Source organism: Pteropus medius, unplaced genomic scaffold (assembly GCF_902729225.1).
Source record: "Pteropus medius unplaced genomic scaffold, Ma_sr-lr_union100, whole genome shotgun sequence".
Taxonomy (NCBI): domain Eukaryota; kingdom Metazoa; phylum Chordata; class Mammalia; order Chiroptera; family Pteropodidae; genus Pteropus; species Pteropus medius.
In genome coordinates, this window is record NW_024342474.1 from 5366679 (window position 1) to 5390224 (window position 23546).

At 37.8% G+C, this 23546-nt stretch overlaps 1 protein-coding gene and 1 pseudogene across 7 annotated transcripts in view; both read right to left on the reverse strand.

Moving 5' to 3' along the window:
- Positions 1–23546, reverse strand: part of PPM1H (protein phosphatase, Mg2+/Mn2+ dependent 1H) — a 261613-nt gene that overhangs the window by 236572 nt on the left and 1495 nt on the right. Inside the window, exon 1 of one of the 7 annotated variants that reach the window (XM_039865887.1) lies at positions 5427–6085. The exons of 5 other annotated variants lie outside the window; for them this stretch is intronic. In XM_039865887.1, the coding sequence (XP_039721821.1) occupies positions 5427–5530 (104 nt within the window). In that variant the 5' untranslated portion in view covers positions 5531–6085. Of the gene's footprint in view, positions 1–4354; positions 4378–5426; positions 6086–23546 lie in introns of those variants that run through there. One more of the 7 variants, XM_039865888.1, reaches the window with a different exon arrangement.
- Positions 312–430, reverse strand: LOC120605124 (uncharacterized; annotated as a pseudogene).

The following is a 23546-nucleotide window of genomic DNA, read 5'->3' on the forward strand; positions in this document are numbered from 1 at the left end:
ATGCTTGGGTCTGTTCATCCCCGGCAATTACTCTCCTTACAAACGTAATGTTTTCTTTCGAAAGGCTGGATATAATTTTTTCTACAACACTTCTTGCCCTCCTGCCCCTCCCCGTCCCTAAGAGACTCAATCTGAATGAGCCCCAGCAAGTGCCATTACATCTCAACTTCATCACCATGAATCTTGGGAGATGGATATCATTGCCCCAGTTTTATTTATTTTTATTTTTTTTCAGGCAAGGCAACCCTTGGTTGACCTCACAGATTGCAAGGACCTTGCCAGCTTACAATCGCTTATTTTTTATATTTTTACACCTACAGCACCTGCTCTTCCTATGTGGTCTCCCATCCAAGTACTAACCAGGCCCAACCCTGCTTAGCTTTCGAGATCAGACGGGATCGGGCTTGTTCAGGGTAGCATGGCCGTAGACAACCCTAGTTTTACAGATGCAGAAACTGGAGTTCTGAGGAAACAAGTGAATTGCCCAAGGTCATCAGAGCAACTGAATGTCCAGTTCTGCCACCAAAGCTCTTCCACTGTCCTCTGTTCTCTGTGCTTTGGGTTCTAGGCCCTACTCACTATACTAGGACTCCTTGTCAACAGTCCTTTCTCAGATGAATTGCAAAATCAAAATCTTGACTCTGAAACTAAAAAAAGAGGGGAGAGGGCATTATAAATAAGCCTCTGGTCTAATTCTTTGTTTATCTGATGGATATTTCTCACATCAGGGGTGCTAGCAGCCACCTGAAGAAGCTGGAAGAGGCAAAGAATGAATTCTGCCCTAGAGCCCTCAGAGGGAGCATGGTCCTGCTAATCCCCTGATTTCAGACTCTTGGCCTCCAGAACTGTGGGAAAATAAATTTCTGTTATTTTAAACCATCCAATTTATAATAATGTTTCTCAGTAGCCCCATGAAGCAAATACGTTAGGCTTTACCAAACAAATACTTACCATGTACAAGAAAGCTCAAACACACTGTTTCTCTGGCTCAAAAGTCTCAACCAGGCAGACGACACAGATCTCCCCCACCTGATAATTAAATTGGAATGGATAACCACCAAGCAGTGACCAGGAGGGATCCAGATCTGCAGCCAGACACAGGGTCTCCCAGACAGCTGGCTTCATAGTGCCGCCTCAGTTACTTCTTGACCCTTACAATAATGCCCCCTTGATTTTAGGCAATTAAATATTTTTTTTGGAGAATATGCTCCCCACTCCCCCGCACCCCAAAAATATACCTCTCTGGCATGAGGATTATCTTGAGCTGATTATTTTTAAGAAAAAGCAAACAGGAAAAGTTCTGAAGACATGGTAGAAATAATCCTTTTATAAGAAACATTTACCTTTATGAAGGAAATCTCCATTTTTAAGGGTGTCTCTCTCTCTCTGTACCAGAAAGGGGAGGAGGACTATAAGTCTAGAAATTCTTATCAATGGAGAAGGCAGTGATTTAAATCTGTATAACAGCCTTACACTCTTTAATGTGCTTTTCTTGGAAACCTCCCATAACTGGCTCCCTACTCCTACTACCCCCTAACAACTTTTGTCTTTAGCTGAAGAAGTTATTTAGAGTGATTTCTTGGATCATTTTGGGGAGTTACTCAGTTTTCTTAGGTATCATCCACGTATACAGGAGGTAGACATATTAAATTTCAGTTTTCCTCTTGTTAATCTTTTATTGTGGGGTTAGGAGATCTCATCCAAGAACTTAGAAAAGGAGAGGGAAAATTACATTTCCTCCCCTACAGAACCCCTTCATTTCATTATTGGGAGTTTTACTGCACTTATGGGCCAGGCCTCTACTAGGGCTGGGAATAGAGCAGTAAACAAAACAGACGCTGATGTTGCCCTGAAGAAGCTTCCCGTAAGAGTGGGGTATGTATTAAATAATTACAGGTTAACTATTTGCCGTGTTTTCTTTTCTCCACATTTGTTTAATCCTCACAAGCACCCTATGAGTTACGACTAATCCCTGGCTCACACATATGGAAACTGCCATTAAATGTCAGCTAGGGGGAGGTGATTTCAGATTGGAACTTGGGCCAATGGACTCCGCAGCCCATTTCTTTAAGGACAACACTGTACCAGTCCCTCTGCCTGGCCTCCCTGCCTTACTATTGGGCCAAATTCTCTGCAATCATCCGTGACTCCTCTTTTCCCCCCACGTTACAAGCTATAAAATTATCCTAGTTTGCCAAATTTTTAAATCCTACTGTATGAGAGTTCTTCTTGTTCTCCCAAAAGCAACTTTCAATGTAACAAGTTTCTTAATCAAATGGAGCATTCAAAATCTTTTAATTTTTTTTTCTTTTTTCTTTTTTTTTGCATAAGGTATTATGTTTCCAGGAAATATATTCATTATCTTGTACCATTCATTTAATGACCATTATTTAACAAGTATGTTTGAAGTTATTTCTGTGCAAGGCCCTTCATCCTCTGGCTCCTCTCCAGCTTCATCTTACAACCCCACTTTGCATACAGGCTTCCATCTTCAGGAAATGTGCTGGCCAACTCCCAGTAATCACTTATCCCTCAGCTCGGAATGAGGAGCTCCGCAAGGGCAGGGATCATGCTTTTCTTCTCTGCTGTATCCCCAACCTCCATCATATTACCTGGCCCAAAGCAGATGTCTAACAAATCCCAGTCGAACAAATGACACACACACACGAAAACTTCCCAATGCCACAACTCAGGGTTAGGGAGCCCTTCTTCCTGTCCTTAACAATCTTACCTTCCTCTATAATAGCACTTATCACCTGATACTTTAATTGCAGTTTATTTCCTCTGCTAGATTTTCTTGAATACCCAGGTTTTAACTTGGTAACCATTAAAACCCAAAGTCTTCCTTGCACAGCACCTGAAAACATTTGCTGACCATCCTTATTAAATCTTTCAGTAATTCACCTGTTTCCTTATTTCAATCAAAAGGAAAAAAATGACATCTATTAATATTCTTGAGAGCCTGTGATGGCATAAAATGGTGATTATATTAAAGGACTCTAATAAGAAATTCAGATAATATAGTGAAACCCACTTAATAAGCTAGAACACTCATTCGTTTACCAGAGAATTATTTCTTCACAGTCCCAATGTACTGCCCAAGATATTAAGAAAATCTAGAACCACTCTTATACACCAGGCAACATTAACTTTAATTTTCCAAATACTGATAAAATTTGCAAAAGTGCATCAGTAAGGATAGGCTATATTATGCTGCGGTAGCATAGTTTTATTTCTCACACACTCTGCATGTCCATTTCAGGTTGGCTCTGTGTCTCTTCAAAAGGGAGGATGGAGCTTCCACAATCTAGAGGGTCACCAGTTGGTGAGGAAAGGGAGGTGCCATGTGCCCAAGAACAAGAGAATTGGAAATAATTGGGGCACACCACAGGAGGTTTGGCAGAAACGTAAACATTCAACAAGAGTAGTTAACTTTCTACCTATGGCATCCCAAACAGTAACTCTGAATCAATATACAGATTCAATTAATTGCTCTAACAAAGCTAACAATTTAAATGCTGGTTATTCCTCATCATCTGGCAATTCACACACACACACACGCGCGCGCACGCACACACACACACACACACAGAATCCACTATAATGTATGCAGACAAGAGAATATATGTTTCCAGAAAACCTAAGTAACAGAATTTTATAGAGTCCAACATAACTCCAGAAACTAAAAGCAGATTTGTTCCCCAGCTGTTCATAGGTATTGGCACAAGGAGGTCTCAGCACTATCCAACAGCTTCCACCTGGCACTGTCAAAAACCATTAGCTCGTGAATGATACATGGGCATAGAGTAGCTACCATGTTCTTTACAACTCCTATAATTTACACTCACGTTTCAAACAAATACAAATTTAGACTCATGCAAAGCACATGATATAGGCAGGCACTGTGAAAGGATGATCACAGCAGAGGGGACCATGTGAAGAGAGGCAAGGCTGAAGATAAATTCAAATTTCAAAGAAAGTTGTATGAATTTTAAAAATGGCTAATGGAGAAGTTGAAGAGGAAGGGCTCAGAGAGACGTAGAGAGCTTGAGAACATCAGTATTTAAAAGAGACTTCTGAGAAGGGATTCTTGGTTTAAAAAACAGAAAAAGGACCAGAAGGAAGGAGTCTCTAGAAGTTGAGAGAGAAAAAGAATTCATGGACTAGACAGTGAGCAGCAACAATTACAACAATCACCATTCCAGTGAGGATGTGGAGGGTAAACAAAAATTTTAAGTGACTCTTTGAACCTAAAAAGTCCCTGGTGACCTGCGGTGAGCCTCTTTCTACGTAGCACTGAGGATGAAGCAATGAATGGAGGCCACCCAGTTTCTGAAGTCCATCCTACTCTCACCTTTCCATGCACCCATGCTTGTTCTCTTCTCCAGCCCTTCCAGTGGCTGGCTGACCTCTCTAAGGGTCACCCGGCTCCTCCAGGAAGCCTCCTCTGATGTTCCCAGCCAAGCTCTGTGCCCGTCTCTGGCACTCCATGATGTCCTTGCGCTGTACCTCTATCAACACCCAGCACACTCCATTGCAGTGGCCTGTTCGGTTGGATGAATCATCCTATTAAAAGAGGTTGATCTTATTGTCTTTGTGTCCCTGGCACCAAGAAGAGCACTTGGCACAGAGTAAGCATTCCAAAGTTTCTGTAAGGAAGGAAGTATAGAGTTATAATAACAGCGCAATAGTAACTTGAAGTGGGTGATACAGACTAGAAGAGGAGATATGTTGTTTGATTCAATAGCAATGATTGAACACATCTATAGGCAAAAAGTGAGGCAATGGAGAGGAAAAGACTCAAGATAACAAATGGAAGAAACGGAAGATGGCACAAATGTGGGGGAGGAGGGATGTCAACACTTCTGGCAGACACTTCTCCATCTGAGACAGCAGGGAATAAAAGGGATGGTGTTAAAGACATCCCAAGGTAGACTAGAAGAGGAGTTTGTATAGAAGAGATTCAGTAAGGTGGATAGGTCAGAACCTTTGCCTACACAAAGAGGGTTAGAAATGGAACTGATAGCTTGAGGGAAGGAACAAAGGTCTGGAAAGGCACTGTGGAGACTGGTGAGAAATCAACTGGAAATGAGTTGGTATACAGAAACAATGTAACTTCTTTATTCTTCCTTTAAGTATCCAGAAGCCACGCCACTGCCAATCCTTTCAGTTTCCCTGCTCAAATTTACCTTTCCCTTCCAGTCAAAGACTCTTCTTGCAAATAAAAATAAAACGTATCCAATTAGTTTTATTCCTAGACTATTACAATTGTGTAACTTGGTATTCCCTTAAGTGCATTCCTCAAATATTGAAAAAGGTGATTCATAGTCAGATAAATTTAATAAATGCATACTCTCCCTCAGCTTGGAGTTTCAAAATTCACCACGTTGCATGAAAGCTCTAAGAAATCATACAAAGAAACTTACCTAATTCTAGCTCGGCATGTGTGCAGGTGTTTTCTCAGGTTGCACCTATTAAGTGTATAATGGAACACAGTAAGTAAAATCTGTTTTTCTACTGCAGGTTCCATCTACAAGTGCATACTACAAAATTATTACCATGTTTTAGTCAAGATATGCTAGACTACGCTGTGGTAACAAACATCCTCTGAAGATTAGTAGCTTCATACAACAAATGTTGATCACTGTAGACCTGAATAATTCTACAGGGTAACTGTCCCCCCTACAGGGACTCAGCTGACTGAGGCTTCACCAACCTGTAGCTGAAGTGTCTGAAACAGCCTCCTTGTTACTGTACAAGAGAAAGATGATGTCAGAAGGTCTTCCAGTGACAATTAAATGCTTCAGCCAGAAGTGACATTCGGCTTCTGCTCACAACACACTGGCCAGAACTAGTTACAGTGGCTCGGCCTTGCTGAGGACGGAGAAGAGTATAAGCCTTCCCATGTGCCCAGACAAGAGGAGAATCAGAGAACGGTAAGCACTCGATGTCTCTACCACACACCACTTCCTCCTTCCCAATCAGTCCCCACAATCTGCTACTTTTACATCCAGAAAACCTCCAACGGTCCCCTTTTTTATTTTACCACCATACCTCACCTTCCTGTTTTTCTCCAATGCCTACCAGTTATTTTCCCAAAATAAAAATGGCATCATGTCATTCACAATACCTGCTTACTAAATGTGTGTGTGTGTGTGTGTGTGTGTGTATGTTTATCCTTTGTGACTGCTCACTGCTTATGGTATAAAGTTCCTTATGAGATAACAAGAGCCTTCACAAACTTTCAGCCCTATCCCTGGCCTGTCCACTTTTCTTTTAAGTTCCGACACCTTCTGGAATATGTCTTACTCTGATTTTAATTGTAATGAGTCAGAAATCCCAGAACAAAAGAAAAATTGGCTTAGGATTTTGGTGGCCCTTTATTTCTTGTCAAATGCAAGCAGTATCAGCAGTGTCTGCAGCCCTGTGGCTTAAGGGTGGGCCTTTGGGAGTTTTAGGGTCCTGCACTCCAGAATGAGCTCTGATCCATTGGTGATTCTCAGTCGAGCAGGTCAGGGGCGGTTTTGGCACAAACTGCTGCAGAGTTTCTGCAGGACACATCCAGGGCATCCCACCAGCAAATGAGGGTGATATGCCTCCTCATTATTGTCTTCCTTGTAGCAAAGGTTGTGGTCCATAGTGAACTCACCTTAGACCTCCAACCATGACAAACTCCACAAGAGCTTACCTGAGAAGCAGGTAAGATTTCACTTCTCTTCCACTTCCTCTTCACTCCACGACATGTAAAAGTGCATGTCCCAGGAGCAGCCCAGCAGGGCTCCTAAATACAGAGGCTTCAATCGAATATTGTCCCTTTTACCATAAGGAAAGGCAACACAGTCTTATAGGGAGGTTCCAGAGGCCATGCTTAGCATGACATAAAGAGCAGTTAAAATTTTATCAGCACCCCGTCTTTCCATAAGAAAGGAGAATAATTCTATGTCTAGTGCCAGGTGGTTTAGGCTCCAGAAGGAGATTTTTCTCTAAGGATCCTCTACAAATGTATACCTACAAATAAATAGCCACAAAGATTATTCTAAGTCCCCAAAATAGCCATTTTCGTTTTGCCATGCTTTTATTCACGCTACTGTCTCTTTCATATGCCTTCTCTAGCCAACAACCATTCCTCAAGGGATAGATCAATGTCAGCTTTGCTAACCCCCTTCCCAATTTCCCCAGAAAGAACTAAGCCCCTGCCTGGCCCCCATTTGCTGGGTTCTCACTGCATTTCATCAATTCTTTTATTGCACTGGCTCACTGTATTATAGTTATGCACATAATATCTCCCCTGCTAATCTGTGAACTTCTTGAAGATAGAGAATGCTCTTTTTTTATTTTTTTAAGTTTCACAGCCTTATATTCAGTGGAGATTTAATAAATGTTAACTGACTAAAAATTTAATTAACTTAATGTTTTCCACCAACTTAACTGAAATAGTCTGTCTTACTTGTACCGACAATGACTTATTAAAAATGGACACCATTGATCGTATATTACTTTAATAAACATAACTTTAACAATCAAATTGTTTATTTTATGAGCTTTACACAATCTAAACACCTCGTGTTTTGGTTTTGGTGTCTATCCTCTAGCATACTCTGAAAAGCTTACATGCTGTATGGAATAAAATGGAGATGGCTCACCCGTCAATTTTTAAGTACTTAATCAATTATATTTAAGGAATAAAATAATGACTTAGTTTCTTATAAAGCTGCAAAATTAGCTTTATAGATGAGGAAAATCACTGCTTTGAGATATGGTAAAAAAAAATTAGTATCTCAGGAAAGGATATGTAATTTAAGTTAAAAAACTCAAGAGCCTGTGTGTTTTGGTGAGAAAAAATCAGTGGAGCACACCATTTTGAATGTTCATATTTAAATCAGAATAACCCTACCATAGAAATGGAAGCTCAAGCAGTTTGGATATGAACAAAGATACTGAAAAGTAAAATAAATCAATCCTATAAGGGTATCAAAAAGCACATCAGGAAAGAGGCTGAGGTAGGCAGAGTTCCAACCACTCATCCTTAGCCACTTACCCCTGATGACCTACAAGGAATTATTGATGCTAGCAAGCCGCTGGTCACTAAACGTTTGAAATAAACATACCACTAGTTATTGTCCACTTTAGAAGAATGCAGTATAGTTCAATGCACAACGCACCAATGCTGATTGACAGAACTATTCCCAACTCTGTGGACATATTTTAAGTAGCAAGTTTCCTGGTGCTTTTAAAACATAATTTGACTTACGTAAATTTTCAAAACCAAATCTCAAGCAAGGAACTGTGTGTCCTTTACTCTCAGGTCAGAGACACTAAGAGTAGAGTGATACAATTGCTACAGGGCCACATATAAGTACAAGGTATTGATCAGAAGTACATCAAACACAGCTGCTTTCCACAGCAATTTAACTGCCAAAGTGGAGGACATTAGCTCTCTACCGAGTGACAGCACAAATCCGAGAACACCGAATGTCCTCGGGTCACCTACAGTCAGGCAATGAGAGGTGCTAAATTCAAAACTGGCTGTAATCTTCATTCCCTTTTTTCTGGAGTGGAAGGAAGTTTCAACCAATTTCACATTTTTCAACTTTTCACAGACTTGATTCGACATCCACGTAACTTTACAAATTATAATTTGGCTGTAGCTGAATCATGCCTCAAAAAAGGACATCCCTGAGTAGAACCAACTGGAACCAATTATGGTGGAATCATCACCACACTAATTTTACCTTTTCACTGATAAAAATTTGCAGCACTTCTCATTTTAGACAAATAGTTCAAATCATAACTTTTCCGGACTATACAGTAACTGTATCATTACTCTAAAAGAATTAGTGGGGGAAAGCCTAAAATGGTAGTCCCTTTTAAAATCTAGGATAGGCTGTTTATGTAAAAGCTGATTTTTATTTCGTTCTAGAAACAACGTTAGAATCTGCGCTTGGTGCTCATCCCTCCAATGCAGTCAGGGGAGGGGAGGAAAGGCTGTCCTCCAGGCAAGAGACTTAGTTACCACCTCACCATCCTTGGCTTACTATGCTGTTAGATGTAGAAATTTGCATCATTAAATCAAATGTAATTAGATTTTTAATTCAATTCCACCTTTCACTAAAATGTATATTCAGCCTACATATCCTTCAGAGATTTTACTTAAGACAAAGCAAGTGAAAAAGCATTTTTATGAACTGAATACAGGTATCCTACTTAAAAGTCAGTGGAAATTAAGTAATCAGTGCACAACTTGCTATGCTACTTCCTCAGCACCTCACAGCTAGAAAGGACTGAGTCAATGCCCTAACTTTTAAAAACACCAACTGAGGACTAAAAAGTGAGCCAGCTTTTGCTGGAACCACAAGCTGGTTAGAAGAGCTGAGAAAACCTCACACTGCCTCGTGGAAGTACTAATCTTCTCCCAACATCATGCTGCTCCTTTGTCACTCTGTGTTCAAGTTTTAATCTTTTCATGAATTTATCTTCCCAGCAAGAGTCTGAGCCTCTTCAGGTTAAAAACCTCTGCATCTTTTGCCCCTTAGCCCATGTGAAGTATACAGTAAATGTATGATAATGATACAAAGAAAAGTAAATAATTCCAGAGTTGCTATAATCCTAAATGCTCAGACTTGTTCTATAGGCCTAACTAGTGAATTCTGACCCCTATCATTTTTATTATTATCTGTTAAAGATGGATAACACTAACCCCCGCTCAATTGTAAGTCTTAAAAGGCCAAAACTTTGGAAAAGACGAAGCACTCTACATGTAGAACAAAGACCACAAGGAGTGTGCAACAGTACCCTCCTGAATCAGTACTAACATTCATGCCAGAAATGGAAGCACTACATTTCACCATAACTTTTTAAAAGTAGTCTAAGTTTTTCTATCTATAAAAAGTTAAAAAATGAGATAGAAAGTGATGCTCTCTATCCTCTGTATGGTTCTCAAAATATGGTCTGGCAACCTCCGGAGGTCTCCAAGACCTTTTCAAGGGATACATGAGGTCAAAATGACTTTCACCATAATGCCATGGTGTGGCTTTCCTTTTTCACTCTCGTTCTCTCATGAGTATTAGTGGAGTTTACTCATGAGTGTGACAGTACGAGATTAAATGCAGAAGCAGGTAAGAATCCAGCTGTCTTCCATTAAGCCAGACACTTTAGAGAATTGCGAGAGTGTATAACGACACCACTCTTCTTACTAAATTGGTTTTTGTTTTGGAAAACATGGTTACTTTTCATTAAAAATATTTACATTCTTATTTTTTAATGAATCTATGATATCTTTTAAATTTCTCAGTTTTAATTTCCAATATGGCAAATATTTATGTACAGATGACACAGAAACTCTTCAGGTCAGCTTGAGAACCAATACCTATATAGGAGTAAAAATTAATAAAATTAAATATAGAATTTCTTTATCCTTATTGATTCATATCTACATGTATGTGATTCTTTTTATGGTTTTATTTCTGGACTCTCAATTCTATTGCATGTACACGATTTTAAGTAAGAAAATATTGGCTTGGGGTTGGACAGAGAGAGAAATGGGCCAATTACCTTAGGGGACTTTGAGTTTTTCTATCAAAAGCAAACTGCAAGCTTCAGCATAAAAAAAATCCAGTCCATAAATGAACTAAATCACAGATTGTGCCTAATTTAATAATGCTTTGTGCAAAGAGAAAGGATTAGTGAGCAGGTGCTTTATAAATATACCAAAAAAAAAAAAAATCCTACAAAGGAAAGAAAATGAGGTAGAGGGGGAAAAATGTTGAACAGGTAAAAGGGCAGAGAAAGAATTGATGATGTTCAGAAATTCCAATGGGTTTTTGAACTCAGTATCTATACACACAGACTTCCCATTGCTAGCCAATCGTTCATAAATACCAAGAAATCTACTTTTTCCAGCAGGATCTGTTCTTACTGCTTACCTCCAGCTAAAAGCCAAAAAGCTAGATATATTCTGTGTCCTTGCCTCCCGTTTCCCTGAAGGATAGTCTAGATGCAGGGAATACCAAGCCATGCCTCCAACATTTATTGAGCAGATGGATGTCTGAAAAAGTACTGTGATAACTGCTGGATTCCCAGAAATTGAGCACATAATTTGAAATCAGTCTAGAGAATAAAGGTTATCTTTCTTCCATTTGAAATTAAAAGACTTATATTGATTATGTCCCCATTATTTCAGGTATATATATATCTGAGCATCAATGTATATGGCTCTATGTACAGTATTGAAGGAATTAAAATGTATATAAGTAATACCCACACCCTCAAGATTACTGATTAAAAGTTAAATCAATTAAAAAGGAGATGCCACCAATTATCTAGCGAATGCATGATAGTCAGTAAGTACCTTTAGTTCTGGAGAATCATGGGCAGTTCTTCAGAGTAGGGTCTTAAATTAGTCCTTAAGGGTCATTTTTCTAAAACTCATTATTTAATCCTAAATATAAAAAAGAAACAATGTTTCTTAAATCAGTAATCCTGGCCCACTAATACACTACTTTGATAACATTACTTTAAAATAAAGTACATAAAGGACATCTTCTAAAAACAACTTTAATTGTTAACATTAATCTTTTCAAACTATTAAATAATGTCACTAGAAATACTGGACAAAGTTCAATCTGAACATTCTTCCCAGAAAAATGTCACTTTTCAAATTAAAGTTTATCAAAGATTTATCCACAAGGATATTCTTCACAGGGCTGTTTTTAATATAAAAAAAATTGGTTACCATCAAGGGAAAAAAAATGTATGTTAAAACCATAAATGAAATAAAATGCAGGTATTAAAAATGACAGAGAACAATATGCATTTACATGGAAAAATAGTCACTCCATTTGAAGTGAAAAAACTACTAATCAGTATGTAGAATGATCTCATTTTGTAAATAAATACAAGTGTACTTAGAGATACACAAATTATCAATTGAAGCTAATTATGAGTGATAGAATTTAAGAATAATGTTTATGTTCTTCATAGTACTTATAAGAATCTGACAGTGCCTACAATGAACACACATCAATTCTGTAATGAGAAAAAAAAAGTATATCATTAAAAAAAATTAATTCTATGTTCCTGAGTAATCAATGCCTTCCTGAACCTTGACAGGTTAGTAAACACCTAAAGGTGTTCTAAAGTTCTTCTCACCCCCAGTCAGTGATTGATAGAAATTTTCACAAGGTAAACTTTTGCCTGAGTCCAAAATCTGCTAGGAAAAGGTAATATTCTCAGCATGAGCTTAATTAAATTTGTAGCTGACAAGGTCTCTTAGACAACTAGCAGCACTTTGTCAGCCAAGAAAACAAAACTATTAAAACATAGTTTTTCAACAGGAAAAGGACATTTGGGACTTTGAAGTGATGTGCTCAAGGAAGGTGTTACACTTTTGAATCCCAAACAAAATGATCCTGATAGGAATCTGAGCACACCTGGCTAAACACCCAGGAGTGAGGCCAAAGCCAAGCCTGCCTACGGAGTTTCAACTTGTGGTCCAGGCTCCTTAAGAATCTGGGAATGTAGCACTAGGAGACCTGAGTGATTTTAAGTATTGAAGGGGAAAAAAAGGATAATGAAAAATAGCTTTTTTTTATTGAGAAATTTAAATGAGTCACATGTTTACCGAAACAAAGGTTAATCCTTTGCTTTTAAAGGCTGAAATGTTAGTTCACTCACTACATCCACCCTTCCTTCTGAATAGATAGTATGTGTTTGGTTCAAATTTTTTTTAAGGGGGCAACTTAATACTTATTTTGTAAAGCTTGCTGGACAAAATCTTTATAAGAGATCCATCCAAGAGAAATAAATTTAAAAATAAAATGGTCCATGATAGTGAGAAGGTTGGGAACCAGGACTGGAGCGAATTTACAGCCCCACTGGAGACCAATGCCACCCCGTGGCACCTCAAGGCAACAGACAGGGCTCCAGGTGGTATGTGAGGCAGGAAAGCATCGGCATGGCCAGGTGGCCTCTGTCAGCACTGACCTGATGACCTGGGGTACAGGAAGAGGAGGAGAGGCGGGGCTTCAACCATGGCACATGCAATTCCCATCTGAGCACCTAGATATTTTAAAAAAATAAACACCAGCTGCTATAGTCTGAGTTGCCAGTTCTTTTCTTCTTCCCATTTGCTGCTGCACTAAATCACCAACCCGGCTTGGACACCAGGTTCTAACAGGGCAGCATGGCCCCATTATGAATAAGCACAGGGAAGGGTGCCAAGAGGCCATCTAATCTGGCTCTCTAAACCCGCTACACAGGGTATAAGTGCTGTCCTAAAGGGCTCATAAAATTGCCTGATTTTTTTTTGAAACATATATTTTAGAATTCCATCTTGTAGGCTATTTGTTTGCAAAAAACTATTGTAGCTATTTCCTCTTTTATATTAAGAAAAAAAAACCTCTTAATAGTTCTATATGAATACCAGTTTAGTTCGAATACCAGTTTGGTTCGCTCCCTCCCCTCACACCCTCTTATGGGTTATTCATATTCACTGTACCTTAAAATTTGCTTCTCAATAAACATTTATTTTCTTTTCTTTTTGCCAGCTGTGAATTCTAATGTGTCAGTGTTCACCTTTTCAAAAAGGCATAGAATAACTATTAGTACAACATAAAAGACTACTTAAATATAATCCACAGCATTTTTATTTAAAAAAAAAAAATCAATTTATCACTTGAGATTTTTTTTTCTTCCTAAAATTACATGAAAAAGGTAACATGGTAAAGGGGCACCATTTTTTAATAGCGTAAGTAACAAATTATTTTGGTCCTCTCAGCTTGGCAAATTGACTCTTTCTGCTCCACAGCCCTGTGATGACTAATTACATCCAGCACAACTCTATTAGGCCTGACTTGCGCAATCACTGATGCACATACTCCAAGACAGTCCCTGCAAAAGCTCACGACGCTAAAGAACAGCAAACCAATGCTACACTGGTGCTGCTAGTTTTGATAGCCTTAAATTTCCTTTGAAACTTGAAAAAACTTGATTCTGCTTAAGAATGTAGGTAACAGAACCTCCAAAGTATATTTTAAAAGGACTCTCATAAAAATTGACTCATGATTTGAACCCCATTGTTCAGAATTCCCAAGTATATTTCCTCATTTCTATGCAGCTATTAATAGTAAAACACATAATCTATTTATTAACTTTATAAAAACACCACCACAAAAAATGTACAGGTTGGTAATAATATTTACAGGGTTCTAAAAACATTAAAATATGAAAAAGACACTTTGCAGTTAGAAGGCCTAGATTGTTATATTTAGGAAATTCACATATACTAAGAAAGCCTGGTATAATTAACAAAGTCTATTATACTCGATAAAACAGTTGACTGTTGAACAATGTGAGGGTTAGCACAGTTGAAAATTCACATATAACTTCTGACTTCTCCAAAATTTAACTATACCAGTTGTCCCCTGGAATCCACGGGGGATTCGTTCCAGAACATCTCTCAGAAGCAGATACCAAAATCCAGATGTTCAAGTCCCTTACATAAAATGGTGTAGATTGATGCAAACAGTCGGCCCTCTGCAGCGACAGACTCCCAATTATGAATCAAAAATGGTACAGGCATTTATTGAAAAAGATCCACATAGAAATGGACCTGTGCAGTTCAAGCGTATGTTGTTCAAGGGTTAATTGTATTTTTAAAAGCTTTGAAAAGCATCTCTTTATCCGAAACTTGATGTGCTAATATGACCTTATCCAATTTATAGCCACCTGGAGATTAGGCCTTATTAGTTTCTTTTTAAGTAACAAAATACATTACATTCTTTTCTGTGACATTTTGTTCACAGGGATAAATATGTTTTTATTAATGAATAATTTCACACAACGAATGGTCAGGTTCAATGATTCCCTAATAGTCACCAGGATCCTGGGACTGCGTAAGATTCTAAAGTAACTTAGGTTCTCTCTGAGCCTCATTTTCCTCTGTTATTAAACATGGATAACAGATGCTTTCATTTAAGTGTACATGGCAGGGTCTTAATAATCATCCAGAGCTATACAGATGTAACTTGGTGGTATCATCATTCTCTCTTATAAGTAAGGAAGCATAAAATCTACACAGAGAGAATATACAGATAAGCATTTAAATTTTACAGCCATTTAGAGAAAACTAAGTCAGAAATAGTATAACAAAACACTACAGATTGACATTCCAGAAGACCCAACTGATCTGACCACACCGGAAAAAGGAATTAAGCAAGTATTTTGATTTCCCTAAACCTCCCAGTGGATAATATCTACTTTGAAAGTAAAGGAAAACACGGCACAATGATGTCTTCATTCATCATAAGCACTTTTCAGGCAACATATTCTGAAGTCTTTACTGAATGGAGCACTCCTACTAGTTGAAAAGGGGAGTGATGCAAGTCAAACAAATTCCTACTGATTTAATTACACAATTATACTTTCCAATTTGACCCCATGTAAAGCTCTCAGTTATGTGCATGCTAAATTATGGAAAGTGTACAGACTGAGTGAGCATTTGCAGGGTGCCAATGTTGTAAAAGTTAAATTTGGGGTCCCCTTCCTTACATGGATGAGGACTCAATTATTTGTGGTTTTCTCAACTGAGAATGTCAAAGGTACTCAAACCTAATTTTTATTTTACTGTGGAAAATAACTTAATAGCATAAAGCGAAGCCACTGGACTAAAAGAAACACTTAAAAATAACAAGAATGTACTGATAGGCAAATGATTAAGCGAATAAAACAAAATATGCACTGTAGATTCTAAATGGTGGGCATATGAGTACTAAGTATATAATGGCTTCAACTTTTCTGCATGTTTGAAAATTTTCATAGTAAAGGGCTGGGGGGAAATAATCAAAGTTGTAATCATAATAAAGGAGACAGCAGGCCCCACTGGGAAAAACTCAGCCTGGAAGAAAACTGGTTCTTAGCCTAACCCCAGGAACTCAGAGTTTAAAACAGGAAGGGGCCTTGAGAATCCTCTGAGGCAGGTAAATACAAGGTTTCATGGCTTTTTGAAAAAATAGAAAAATTACAGCAATATCATAGCATTTTCAAAAGACAAAAATCTTTTTTGCTGAGTTGTATGCCTCTACACTTCTGGTTTTAACATTGGTGACAATAGGTATGGATTTGGTTTTTTATATTCCAATTTAGCAGTTAAATCTGATCACCCTTAATATCTGATTTCTTCATCTTTTACCTTTGATGTGTAAGTCCTTGACCCGCCTTCAGTAAGAATTCTCCTACCTTTGATGTCTTCTCTTAGTAATTTTCCATCTACTGACTTCCTCACTCTGCTCATTGGCTGTAAATTCCCAGCCATCTTTGCTGTATTTGAGTTGAGTCTGATCTCTCTCTCATTACAACGTCCCTATTGCAATGGTCTTGAATAAAGTCTTTATCATTTTAACAAGTGTCAGAATAATTTTTTCTTTACTCATACCTCTATACAGGTACAGAGAACCTGGCAGCTAATGACGATGCTTGCTGGAAAGAACAGTTTGCTTCTGTAGAGTGGATTAGAGATTCTAAATACTGAGATTTATACTTGCTCATAAGCACAGAGACATTAACGCGCACACACACACCCCAGTGCTGGTCTCCATTAACCTTAATAGTCTATGATTTCATTTTAATTTTAAAGAGTGACATTAAAGGGAGAAAGATTATGCAAAAAAATTTTCTTGAGAATGATTATAATATTATATAATGGACCCAGCATGGGACCAATGCCTAACTCGTAACAGGAATGCAATGATTTTGCTGGTTGAATGAGAGAAGTAATGAAAACAAATGAATGATGTTTATTTCTTTAAAGATAACAGCATAAATTCAAGAGGAAATAAATATCAATCCTTTGTTCAAATTAGGCAAATCAGAGAAAACTATAAAGGCATTTGAGTTTTTAATTTCTACCAAACATCAATAATTAACGGTAAGTTCCTTTAAAATAATTTCTAGGAAAGAATACTTCCAAATTCATTTAATGAAGTCAGCATTATCCGGATACGAAAACCAGACAAGGACACAAGAAGAAAACTACAGACCACCATCCCTGATGAAAATACATGCAAAACTCAAGAAAATATTAGCTAACTAAATTCAACGATACGTTACAAGAATCATATACCATGATTAAGTAGGATTTATTCCAAGGATGCAAAGATGGTTCAACATACACAATCAATGTGATATACCACATCAATGAAGGATAAAAATTATGTAATCATCTCAATATATGCAGAAGAAGCATTTGACAAAATTCACCATCCATTATTGATAAAAACTTTCAACAAAGTGGTACAGAGGAAATGTACCTCAACATAATAAAAGCCTTATATGTCAAGCCCACAGCTAACATCATACTCACTGGTAAAAAGGTAAAAGCTTTTCCTCTAAGATGAAGGAACAAAATAAGTATACCTAACTCTCTGAACTTTTATTCAACATAATACTGAAAGAACTAGCCAGAGCAATTAGGTAAGAAAAAGAAATAAAAGCATCCCAATCAGAAAGGAAGATGTAAAAATGATCACTATTTGCAGATGACATGGTATGTATATCACAAACCCTAAAGACGCCATAAAAACTGTTAGAAATAATAAATTCAGTAAAGTTGCAGGATATAAAATAGATATACAAAAATTAGTTGTGTTTCTATACTCTAATAATGAACTATCATAAAGAGAAATTAAACAGGAAATAATTTAACCAAGTAAGTGAAAGACCTATACACTGAAAACTATGAAACACTGCTGAAAGAAATTGAAGACACAAATAAATAAAAGATATTCCATGCTCATAAAGTGAAAAAATGTTGTTAATGTGTCCATACTACCCAAAATGATACACAGATTCAATGAAATTCCTATCAAAATTCCAATCGTGTTTTTCACACATGTAGAATAAACAATCCTAAAATTTGTATGGAACTACAAAGACCTCTAATAGCCAATCTTGAGATAAAAGAACAAAGCTGGAGGCATCACATTTCCTGATTTCAAATTATATTACAAAGCTATAGTAATTAAAAGTTATTGGCACAAAAACAAACATACTGATCAATGGAACAGAATAGAGAACCCAGAAATAAACCCACATATATATATATATATATTGTTAATTAATTTACAGCAAAGAAGCCAAGAATATACACTGGGGAAAGGTCAATTTCTTCAAGAAGCGGTATTGGGAAAACTGAACAGCCACATGCAAGAATGAAATTGGACCACTATCTAACACCATATACAAAAATTAACTTGAAATAAAGACTTTAACATGAGACCTCAAACCATAAAATTCCTAGAAGAAAACATAGGCAGTAAGCTCCTTCACATTAGTCTTAGAGATGATTTTTTGGATTTGACACCAAAGGAAAGGCAACAAAAGCAAAAATAAACAAGTGGGACTACATCAAATAAAAAAGCCCCTGCACAACAAAAGAAACTCTTAACAAAATGAAAAGGCAACATACTAAAAAGAAGAGAATATCTGCAAATTATGTATCTGATAAGAGGTTGATATCCAAAATATAAAAGAACCCATACAATTCAAAAGCAAAAAGACGATCTGATTTTTAAAACAGGCAAGAATATGGACATTTTTCCAAAGAAGACATACAGACAGCCAACAGGTACATAAAAAAGGTGCTCCACATCACCAATAATCAGGAAAATGCAACTGCAAACCACAATGAGATATCACTTCACACCTGTTAGAATAGCTATTAAAAAGACAAGAGGTAATAAGTACTGGTGAGAATGTGGAAAAAGGGAAACCGTTGTGCACTGTTGGTGGAGATGTAAACTGGTGCAGTAACTATGAAAAACCGTATTGGAGGCTTTTTGAAAAATCAAAAATAGTACTACCACATAATCCAGCAATTCCACGTCTAGGTATTTAGCCAAAGAAAATGAAAACACTGAATCAAAAAGACATCTGCATCCCTGTTTTCAATGCAACATTATTTACAATAGCCGAGATATGAAAACAGCGTAAGTATCCATTGACGGATGAATGGATAAAGAAAATGTGGTATGTATGTTTATTATGTATAATAAATTATTATTCAACCATAAAAAAGAAGGATATCCTGCCACTTGGGATAACATGGATGGACCTTGAGGGCATTATGCTAAGTGAAAAAAGTCAGAGAAACACAAATACCATCCTAAAAAACAACAAAACCAAACTCATGCAGAGAACAGATTACTGGTTATGGGGAAAGGGAGGATGTGGAGGTGGAGGCAAAAATGGGTGAAAGGCATCAAAAGGTATAAACTTCCAGTTATAAGATAAATATGTCTTGGGGATATTTTGTATAGCATGGTGACTACAGTTAAGAATCCTAAATTGCATATTTGAAAGCTGCTCAGAGTAAATCTTAAAAGTGTCATCATAAGAAAAAAAATTTGTAACTATATATGGTGATGGGTATTAACTAGACTTATTATGGTAATTATTTCACAATATATGTATATATAGAATCATGTTGTATATCTGAAACTAATTTATATATCGATTATATCTCTAAAAATTCTCTTCAATAATGTATTTTTAGAAAACAATTCTAGTATGCAGTATTAAGTTATCAATTGGTATTGCTGTAAAGATAATATGTGGTAAGGCAATATGAGAGATGACGTCTCCCTAACTGTGGCTAAAACACAGGATAATAAACACAACCCTTGAGATTGGTTAAATTCTGTCTCAAACTCCACTAGTATTTGAAGGAAGTTGATGCATTTTCCTAAGAAAAAGGACAGCCCAGGAACTCCACCCTAGAAGGGGTAACTTTCTTAAAATGTTAAATTTGAAAAATGGAGGAGAGCTTAGCTACCCGCTTTGAAATAGGAAAATTAATATCTTCTTCAGGTTACCAGAAAAGTATGAGAAATATTTTAGACTACTTTGGACTTTCGAGTCATCTGCAAATAAGGGCTATGGAGAACTCTGTGAAATAAAACAGCCCCTAAGACACACATTTCTTTTTAATCCTTACACAACAAGAAGTAGAGAACTTGGAGGTTCTTCAGTTGCAAAAGTCAAACAGGAAGTACCCAAACAGGAGCTCTGCTAAGCAGTGTAAGAAGGGTGGCTGTGTCAGAGATTAGAAGGAAAAAAGAAAGACCAGGGAATTTCTGAGCTTTGAGGTAAGAGAAAACTACTAGTTGCTCTGTCAACACCACTGCACAGGCAAGTAATGCAATTTATTGGTAACTGCTAATTACTGCCAATGACCGGAGAGGCAAAACAGCCTATAGATTCCAAAACAAATCCAAATATTTATGGGCTGTTTGCAGGATTTAAATAATGTAATTTCATCCAAAATTTCACAATTTTGAACTTTGTGAGACACAAAGAACTTATGTAATGCATTTAACAGAAACTCTCAAGGTAGCTTTTGTTGGTATCCATGTCCAGGAATCTTTTATAAGAAAGGTACTAGGAAAGAAAAAAAAATTGCATAGTTATAGCTATAACCTAAGTAAAATTAACCTATAATTATCACTTATTCTTTCTGTACAAGCAAAGAAATTTATTACTGATTAAAAACCTGAAAACGATCCTTTCACATACAGAACACTACACATTCTTTGGCATTCTCTACTGCTACAGTTTCAAGTACAAACACCATGTCCACTTGTACCTCTAAATCCAACTAACCATCAACAGGAGAAAGGTTGGGCAAACAGGTCAAGAAGAAAAAAATTCAAAATGGGCTCCTAACGCATTAAAAACTGAACCAACTTCCAGGTCCCTGAAGCACAGAGACTACTTGTTGGTATTTAAATTTGTGGAGAGAGAAAGGAAGTACCTGACCAGTCAGGTCTCGGTCAGACTGTGGCTTCCCATGGGCTCTCTCTGAGCAGATCAAATAGGCTGTCAGTGATCTCAAAGCCAAAAAAAAAATAAAACCTGCTGATGCAAGTTTTTGGAAAGATTCTAGCTCTGTGATGTTATCTGTAACTGCAGTGCTTTACAGAGCTTTACAACCAACCTAGCATATAGCCCTTAATCAAGCGGCTAACCTTTTCAGCCACAATAGGAAGCTTTCTGAGGAGCCAGGAAATTCCACCTAGTCTAATGCCAGTAAACACTGATATAATAAATGAAGGTCTTCACTTTCTGGATCTCCAAATCTCACGGGGACTGCTTAAGCTAATTCCCTTGTACTATAACCTAGAGTGCCTCTTCTTGAAAGGGATTACCAATAAGTGGCAAACGATATCTATTTCTCAATTTTTCTACCATCCAAAAGGTCATCAACACTAACCAGAGCTCAAACTCACCTCTAATGCCTCACTCACTCACCAAGTGATGCCAATTCTTCAACCCCAGAAAAGCTTAGAAAGTAGCTCACTTTCTAGAAAGGTAAGCAAACCACTGCTAACTCAGGCCTTGACTCATTAGCATCTCTCTTATCCCCACTCTGAGCAATAATCTTTCTACCAATCCTCAAGCACCTTCTAGAACAAAGATAATTCCTCCTCCAAGTACATCCTGTAGCAAAGGGTAATGTTACTGGTAGCAGCCTCTGACCATAGTCACAGTTCTTACTTGTCTATCTCTCCCCTTCCTTATTTCAGCCATTTTGATCATTCAAGATATATTTTTGCAGGAAGATAAATTATAGTTTAAGGTTTGAGGAAGTGGTACAGTACAACTTCTAACAGAGAGAGGCGGTAAGATGATGTTAGTGGTTAATCATGAGTACAGATGGATGCACCATAATTTCATACACTGTAAGGAGACAGTTTGTTGTTATGGCCTCTAGAGTCAGACTGCTTGGGTTCAAATACAGGCTCTGTAAAGGTGGTATGACTCTGGGGAAGTTGCTTAACCATTCCTTGCCTTTGTATCTTCATCTATAAAATGCAAATGTTAGTGCCTCCCTTATTGGGTTGGGAGAATTAAATGATTATGATACAAACTTGGAAGCAGTGTAAGCATTAAACAGTACGCACTATGTTACTAGCTATTATTAGCACTATGTATACATTTTGAAAGAATGAGGTAATTCTATATGTATTGACTTGGAATAAAGTCCATGACACAGTGTTCTGTGAAAACATTAGAGAATAACATGCTTAGTATGAGTCTATTTTGGGAAGGAAAAAAAGGCGTGACATATATTTATAGGTGCATCCAAAGAGGTCTAGAAAGGCACAGATACTAAACATTTAACTGTCATCACCCTTAGGGAGTGAGGGGTTGGGGGAAGGAGCTTACATTTGTATACAGGTCTTAGCTTGAATTAACAAATATGTACTACTTTTATAACTACTTTAAAAATAAAACATTTTACAGTGAGCTCACCTTCAAGTTGAACATCTCTCATGTCCTGATCTAGGAAAAGATAAGCTTCTTAGAGATAAGGAAACTGAGGCCCAGCGAGGAGAAAGTAGAGCCCTCTAGGTACTGTCTCCTGCGTATCTCATCTCTGATTATCTTACTCTTTTCAACCCTTGGCACATCACGTGCCTGCCACAGGATCTAAACATTCTGAAACTGGTGGTGTTTTTCCCCTTTTCTTCCTGCTTATCTGAGGTACTGCTTTTAATAGTGCCCAAGAAGCTTCCCCATTCCGTGTTTTAACATCCTCCTTCCTACCTCTCATAACTTTCTCATCATTTCCTGCTTGTCTTTTCTGCCCCTCGAACAGGTGCGTTTGCCCTGGAGAAGCCATTCGAGCGACAATCGGGCTCCACACATTCAGGTTTGGGGCAGAGACAGGGGCCACATCCACATAATTGCAGGATGGAGTATGCCTCTACGTTGCTTTTTGTCTTGAAAGGGGTTCAAATGACTTTTAAACATTTTTTTCTTATTTCAGTCAAGAAACAGTGCTTGATATGTTTTGGCAGACACTTTTTCCTCCTTTATGTCTTTCCTTATTACAAAGGTGTTTATTTTTGCTTTAGCTTTCTCCGGGAAGTTACAAAGCTGTTTTGTAACTCCCCCCGCCCCCCCAATGATCCCTACCATGCTTATCCTTTATTATATGTTGGCATTGTTTTAGCACCCATCACTTGCACTTCTCACATCATTATCTTTTATACTCCAGCCGTCTATTTCCATTTATACACATTTTCTATTTCAGCCCGTGGAGAAACGGTTATATGATTAAAAGAGAAGGAAAAGAATTCGATATTCCAGCCAGAGCATCTTCCAGGCCACCTCTCGCATCGGAACCCGGAGCGTCGAGAATCATGCCCGCCGGGGGGTATCCGGGCCACCAGAAAGGATAGCATCAAAGAAAGAGGAAAGCAAGCATCGGGAGAGCTGATTGGTTACTGAATGAACCAATCAGCTGGCGAAGCTTGCACGGGTAGGGGAGGGCCAAGATTACAGAGCGGACTGAGTTAAAGGAAAAGGGGCAGGTGGGCCAGGCATCAGGGTTTTACGTGCACTTTTGCACCCACCGAGTCACTATTAACCTCAGAACTCTGGTCTCTTACATGACACTTTCCGAGTTTCCCAGTTTCATAATGATGAATAGGGGGAGAAACATTATTTAACCTACCATTCATGAGATGGTCATCAATAGTCAATGGAGA